The sequence below is a fragment of the Melanostigma gelatinosum genome (assembly GCF_949748355.1).
Source record: "Melanostigma gelatinosum genome assembly, chromosome: 10".
NCBI lineage: Eukaryota > Metazoa > Chordata > Actinopteri > Perciformes > Zoarcidae > Melanostigma > Melanostigma gelatinosum.
In genome coordinates this window covers 27181757-27189256 of record NC_136643.1, presented here as the reverse complement: position 1 = coordinate 27189256, position 7500 = coordinate 27181757, and the positions used below count along the sequence as shown (strand labels likewise).

Sequence of the window (7500 nt, the reverse complement as noted above, 5' to 3'; positions counted from 1 at the left end):
TACATGTACTACTCTGTGAAAGTACGACACTATACATGTACTACACTATACAAGTACTACACTATACATGTACTACTCTGTGAAAGTACGACACTATACATGTACTACACTATACAAGTACTACACTATACATGTACTACTCTGTGAAAGTACGACACTATACAAGTACTACACTATACAAGTACTACACTATACATGTACTACTCTGTGAAAGTACGACACTATACATGTACTACACTATACAAGTACTACACTATACATGTACTACATTGTGAAAGTACTACACCACACAAGTACTACACAAGTACTATACTACACTACACAATGTGTGTTGTGTGTGTGTTGGTGTCTGTTAGTGTGTGTGTGTGTTGGTGTGTGTTAACATGTGTGTGAAGATAGTGTGTGTGTATGTTAGTGTCTGTGTGTGTGTGTGTTAGTGTGTGTGTTCGTGTCTGTTTGTGTGTGTGTGTGTGTGTGTGTTAGTGTGTGTGTGTGTGTTAGTGTGTGTGTGTGTGTTAGTGTGTGTGTGTGTTAGTCTGTGTTGGTGTGCGTGTGTGTGTTAGTGTGTGTGTGTGTGTTAGTGTGCGTGTGTGTGTGTGTGTTAGTGTGTGTGTGTTAGTGTGCGTGTGTGTCTGTGTGTTAGTGTACGTGTGTGTGTTAGTGTGTGTGTGTGTGTTAGTGTGCGTGTGTGTGTGTGTTTTAGTGTGTGTGTGTTTGTGTGTGTGTGTTAGTGTGTTAGTGTATGTGTGTGTTAGTGTGTGTTAGTGTTAGTGTGTGTGTGTGTGTTAGTGTGTGTGTGTGTTAGTGTATGTGTGTGTTAGTGTGTGTTAGTGTTAGTGTGTGTGTGTGTGTGTTAGTGTGTGTGTGTGTGTTAGTGTGCGTGTGTGTGTGTGTTTTAGTGTGTGTGTGTTAGTGTGTGTGTTAGTGTGCGTGTGTGTGTTAGTGTGCGTGTGTGTGTTTGTGTGTGTGTGTGTTAGTGTGTGTTAGTGTTAGTGTGTGTGTTAGTGTGTGTGTGTGTGTTAGTGTGTGTGTGTTAGTGTGTGTGTGTTAGTGTGTGTGTTAGTGTGTGTGTGTGTGGGTGTTAGTGTGTGTGTGTGTGTGTGTTAGTGTTAGTGTGTGTGTGTGTGTGTTTGTGTGTTAGTGTGTGTGTGAGTGTTAGTGTGTGTGTTAGTGTGTGTGTGTTAGTGTGTGTGTGTGTGTTAGTGTGTGTGAGTGTTAGTGTGTGTGTTAGTGTGAGTGTGTTAGTGTGTGTGTGTGTTAGTGTGTGTGTGTGTTAGTGTGTGTTAGTGTGAGTGTGTTAGTGTGTGTGTGTGTTAGTGTGTTTGTGTGTTAGTGTGTGTGTGAGTGTTAGTGTGTGTGTTAGTGTGTGTGTGTGTGTTAGTGTGTGTTAGTGTGTGTGTGTGTTAGTGTGTGTGTGTGTGTGTTAGTGTGTGTGTGTGTGTTAGTGTGCGTGTGTGTGTGTGTTTTAGTGTGTGTGTGTTAGTGTGTGTGTTAGTGTGCGTGTGTGTGTTAGTGTGCGTGTGTGTGTTTGTGTGTGTGTGTGTTAGTGTGTGTGTTAGTGTGTGTGTGTTAGTGTGTGTGTGTGTTAGTGTGTGTTAGTGTGTGTGTGTGTTAGTGTGTTTGTGTGTTAGTGTGTGTGTGTGTGTGTTTGTGTGTTAGTGTGTGTGTGAGTGTTAGTGTGTGTGTGTTAGTGTGTGTGTGTTAGTGTGTGTGTGTGTGTTAGTGTGTGTTAGTGTGTGTGTGTGTTAGTGTGTGTGTGTGTGTGTGTGTTAGTGTGTGTGTGAGTGTTAGTGTGTGTGTTAGTGTGAGTGTGTTAGTGTGTGTGTGTGTTAGTGTGTGTGTGTGTTAGTGTGTGTTAGTGTGAGTGTGTTAGTGTGTGTGTGTGTTAGTGTGTGTTAGTGTGAGTGTGTTAGTGTGTGTGTGTGTTAGTGTGTGTGTGTGTTAGTGTGTTTGTGTGTTAGTGTGTGTGTGAGTGTTAGTGTGTGTGTTAGTGTGTGTGTGTGTGTTAGTGTGTGTTAGTGTGTGTGTGTGTTAGTGTGTGTGTTAGTGTGTGTGTGAGTGTTAGTGTGTGTGTTAGTGTGAGTGTGTTAGTGTGTGTGTGTGTGTGTTAGTGTGTGTTAGTGTTAGTGTGTGTGTGTGTGTGTTTGTGTGTGTGTGTGTGTGTTAGTGTTAGTGTGTGTTAGTGTGTGTTTGTGTGTTAGTGTGTGTGTGTGTTAGTGTGTGTGTGTGTGTGTGTGTGTGTGTTAGTGTGTGTTAGTGTGTGTGTGTGTTAGTGTGTGTGTGTTAGTGTGTGTTAGTGTGTGTGTGTTAGTGTGTGTGTGTTAGTGTGTGTGTGTTAGTGTGTGTGTGTGTGTTAGTGTGTGTGTGTTAGTGTGTGTGTGTGTGTTAGTGTGTGTGTTAGTGTGTGTTAGTGTGTGTGTGTGTGTGTGTTAGTGTGTGTGTGAGTGTTAGTGTGTGTGTTAGTGTGTGTGTTAGTGTGTGTTAGTGTGTGTGTGTGTGTGTGTTAGTGTGTGTTAGTGTGTGTGTGTGTTAGTGTGTGTGTTAGTGTGTGTGTTAGTGTGTGTGTGTGTGTGTGTGTGTTTGTGTGTGTGTTAGTGTGTGTTAGTGTGTGTGTGAGTGTTAGTGTGTGTGTTAGTGTGTGTGTGTGTGTGTGTGTTTGTGTGTGTGTTAGAGTGTGTTAGTGTGTGTGTTAGTGTGTGTGTTAGTGTGTGTGTTAGTGTGTGTTAGTGTGTGTGTGTGTGTGTTAGTGTGTGTGTTAGTGTGTGTTAGTGTGTGTGTGTGTGTGTGTGTTAGTGTGTGTGTGTGTGTGTCAGAGAGAGAGAGTTTCCAGTCTGATCCTCACTCGTCCTCCTTATATGGAGTTTGGATTTCCTTTTCGCTCTGTCAACATCTCTGTACATGTGTGTGAAGATAGTGTGTGTGTGTGTTAACATGAAAATGTTGTACATTATAAAGTCAAACTGATCCATTTAAACAACTAAGTCCACATGTCTGTGTCCTTAGTCTGATGATGTCATTTCAATCAGGAGAGACTTGTTTCATAAGTTAACAATGATTTATTATACAAGCTTCAAATATGCAAAGTGCAAAGTCTTTGGCGATTGGACTCCATCCTGAAGTACTATCACCGAGGGTAGAGATACTGAGGTCCAACAGGCCTAACCCCCCCTGGAGTCCAGACACTGGTGGTGGTGATGAAAGGAGTTGCTGCACTGATGATGCATCAGGAGCCTGACTGTGATGCTGACTGGAGGCGACTGGGGTGGAGGAGGGTTGCATCTGCTTAGCTGAAATGACAACTGACAGCAGCAGAGAGGAGAGCACTATTTAAAGTTTGACAGCAACGATATGATTGGCTTGAGGAACCGGTGTGCAGAATCTGGTTGGTTACTTAAAAGTGCACGCCCCCAATCAGCTGACAGAGTAATTACAAGGAGAGGAAAGACAGAGATTACGAGTGAGTGTCTTCCTGACTGAACTTGCGCTTGAGCTACATATGTTTTTGTTGTCATTGAATAAAGCTGCCTCATCAGCGTCACTTTGTTGTAAAAAGACATTTTAATGAGCATGCCCTGTGATGTTTCTTCTTCACGTCATGTGATGTTTCTTCTTCACGTCATGTGATGTGCTTCTTCATGTCATGTGTGTTTCTTCACGTCATGTGATGTGTTTCTTCTTCACGTCATGTGATGTGTTTCTTCTTCATGTCATGTGATGTGTTTCTTCTTCACGTCATGTGATGTGTTTCTTCTTCATGTAATGTGATGTGTTTCTTCTTCATGTCATGTGATGTTTCTTCTTCACGTCATGTGATGTGTTTCTTCTTCACGTCATGTGATGTGCTTCTTCGTCACGTCATGTGATGTGTTTCTTCTTCATGTCATGTGATGTGTTTCTTCTTCACGTCATGTGATATGTTTCTTCTTCACGTCATGTGATGTGTTTCTTCTTCATGTCATGTGATGTGTTTCTTCTTCACGTCATGTGATGTGTTTCTTCTTCACGTCATGTGATGTGTTTCTTCTTCACGTCATGTGATGTGCTTCTTCGTCACGTCATGTGATGTGTTTCTTCTTCATGTCATGTGATGTGTTTCTTCTTCACGTCATGTGATGTGTTTCTTCTTCATGTCATGTGATATGTGTGTTTCTTCATGTAATGTGATGTGTTTCTTCTTCATGTCATGTGATGTTTTTCTTCTTCATGTCATGTGATGTGTTTCTTCATGTCATGTGATGTGTTTCTTCTTCATGTGATATGTGTTTCTTCTTCATGTCATGTGATGTGTTTCTTCTTCATGTGATATGTGTTTCTTCATGTCATGTGATATATGTTTGTTCTTCATGTCATGTGATGTGTTTCTTATTCATGTGATATGTGTTTCTTCTTCATGTCATGTGATGTGTTTCTTCTTCATGTGATATGTGTTTCTTCTTCATGTCATGTGATATATGTTTGTTCTTCATGTCATGTCATGTGTTTCTTCTTCATGTGATATGTTTCTTCTTCATGTCATATGATGTGTTTCTTCTTCATGTGATATGTTTCTTCTTCATGTCATGTGATGTGTTTCTTCTTCATGTGATATATGTTTCTTCTTCATGTGCTGCAGGCGGACCGCAGGGTCGCAGGTCACAGGTCATTGAGGTCAGAGGAGTGTGTGAGGCTCCATGCTTCCTCCGCCGCCTCCCAGACCTGAAGGTGATGGACGGCAGCAGAGTCACCATGACGGTGGAGCTGACCGGTACGACTGTGTGTGAGTGTGTGTGTGTGCGCTAGCTGTGGTATTTCCTGTCAGATCTGCAGGGAGATGTTGGAGATGAGATGAGGACAGATTTATTCTGTGCAAGGCCGGCCTCTACATTTCCTCTGTGTGTGTGTGTGTGTGGTTGTGTGTGTGTGTGTGTGGTTGTGGTTATTAGTTACTGGGTTTGAGTTATGGGTTGATTATCAGATACTATAGAAGTGAACTATAGCTGAATGCTATTATGAACCCAGCAGAGTGAATCTGTGTGTGTGTGTGTTACATAATTATTTTCCACAGAGGGTTTTCTCCATATAAGCTGTGTGAGGATCAGGTCTGCTGCTACCTGAGAACTAGTGGTTGTCACCAAAGTGCTTCAACATTTCGCCTCATGTTAAAGCATCAGAATAAATCTCTGTATCAGTGAAGATATGTTCACTGTTTTCCTCTAAAGTTCAGATCTTAAGATGAAACCAGACTCGCAGTGTTTCTGTCTGTCGTGGAGGTGAAATCTGATGAAATCTGACGTTCCTTCATTGATGAGTATTGATCGTATTGACGTAAGTCGTTGTGGTCCTCAGGTCGTCCCCCTCCAGAGGTGGTCTGGCTCCATGACGGGCAGGAGGTGATGAGTCAGAGGACTTCCACCTCCTCAGGGAGGAGAACCGCTGCACTCTGCTGATCCACGAGGTTTTCCCCGAGGACACTGGGACCTACAGCTGTCGGGCCTGGAACCAGTACGGAGAGGACCGCACCCAGTCCCGGCTCACCGTGGAGGGTAACCACAGAGTCCTTCTTCAGGAACTTGTTTCAAACTAGTGATTTACTTCCAGATTGACCTCATTATTAAACAGCATCCAAACGAGCTATTTGACTGTTAATGGCTAGCAAGCTAACATCAGTTAGCTAAGTTAGCTACACAACAGTTACACCTACAAAGACATTTTAGTCAGAAAGAGATCGGCCTGGAGGGACCACCCAGATAAAGGTGTCAGGTGTCATCGTAGTTCTGGTCTTGGTTGTGTTCTTGCTACAGAACCACAGGACGGGGTCCAACCCTGGTTCATCACCAAACCCAAACCAGTGAGCTCCATCGTGGGACAACACATCCTCCTGTCCTGCGCCGTCGCCGGAGACCCGTTCCCCCAGTACACCTGGACCAGACAGAGCCTGCCTGAGCCGACCTCTGACCTCCGGAGGAAACTACGATCTGCTGCAGAAAGAGGACGTCGTATCACTGCTGATCAGGTCAAACACACACTTACAGATAATAGATCTTTAGATCCTGGACCAACAAGGATCTAATCAATATTCAATACTGTCAATATAGTAATACTTCCTCCTCTTCTTCTATTTTGTCTTCTTCTTCTTCTTCTTCAGGAAAGTTAAAAAGCATCATGCTGGGGACTACCTGATCACCCTCAGGTCAGACAACAAACACTGTATATATTTATATGTATATTGGAGTCAACATATTGACTAAACTACTAAGTATTGATGGAGGTTTTGTGGACAGAAACATGCTAAAATAATCCTACAGTATGCATTTGAAGTGAGGATTAAAGTCAAAGAGGAAACACTAGCCCTCCCCCATCCATAAATCCATCCATAGTCTATCCATCCTCCTCTTCACATACTGTGGTCCTCCATCATATTCATCAGAATCAGAATCAGAACCGTTTATTGCCAAGCAAGTTTGCACCTACAAGGAATTTGTCGTGGCGGTGGTGCGTAACATTTAACAGTAAACAATAACATTAAACTACCACAATCAGCACAGTGCAAGAAATAGAAACATATTAAAATGTACAATCAAATATAAAATATAGAATAAAGTGCACCACAAAAAAGATAACAGGACTGTGAAACAAGTGAAGTGTAAGTGGAAAGTTAAAAGTGATGAGTGTGTTTAAATAAAGAAACAGGGATGTCCTGGGGAGGACAGAGTCAGTGGGGGTCCCGGGCTCTGTTAATGAGCCCGGCTGCGGACGGGAAGAAACTGTTTGTGTGGCGTGAGGTCTTGGTGCTGATGGACCTCAGCCTCCTGCCAGATGGAAGGGGCACAAACAGATCATGACCAGGGGGAGAGGGGTCGGCTACAATCCTTCACAACTACAATCCTAATGGTTTCGCTTCTTCATGTAATTTAATTTAGAATACTAACACATAGAGAGTTCCCTCTGGTCATGGAGGGGCTATACATCACAAGTATGGTACTAGGTCTCTAAAGAAGGCCATAAAACAGAATCAAGGTTCCTGAAACCAACAAACCTAACCTGGTTGGGTTTGTACGACATTCTTCAGTCTGTGCTTATCGATCGGCAAAACATTTTGACAACACAAGAATACAAAATGTACGTAACGTGGACCCACACGGAGCAGAGATATGGAAAGCATCACTTTCAGGGTCACTGGATAACACGATAAAGATACATTTACATTTACTCATGTGGCACATACTTTTGTCCAAAGTTATGTACAAACTTGATGCTACCGAAAAAAACTGGTAGGGTACTATGGACCTAGAGAGGGTACTACGGACTTAGGGAGGGTACTACAGACCTAGAGAGGGTACTACGGACCTAGAGAGGGTACTACGGACATAGGGAGGGTACTACGGACCTAGAGAGGGTACTACGGCCCTAGGGAGGGTACTACGGATCTAGGGAGGGTACTACAGACCTAGAGAGGGTACTACGGCCCTAGGGAGGGTACTACGGACCTAGGGAGGGTACTACGGATCTAGGGAGGGTACT

General features: G+C 43.2%; 1 protein-coding gene across 1 annotated transcript in view; it reads left to right on the top strand.

Moving 5' to 3' along the window:
* LOC306783585 (myosin light chain kinase, smooth muscle-like) overlaps nt 1-7500 on the top strand; it is a gene marked incomplete at its 5' end in the record, with an annotated part of 43784 nt that overhangs the window by 5622 nt on the left and 30662 nt on the right. Inside the window, 6 exon segments of the mRNA XM_079277291.1 lie at nt 4613-4744; nt 5326-5370; nt 5373-5522; nt 5781-5908; nt 5910-5992; nt 6125-6169. Of these exon segments, the coding sequence (XP_079133417.1) occupies nt 4613-4744; nt 5326-5370; nt 5373-5522; nt 5781-5908; nt 5910-5992; nt 6125-6169 (583 nt within the window).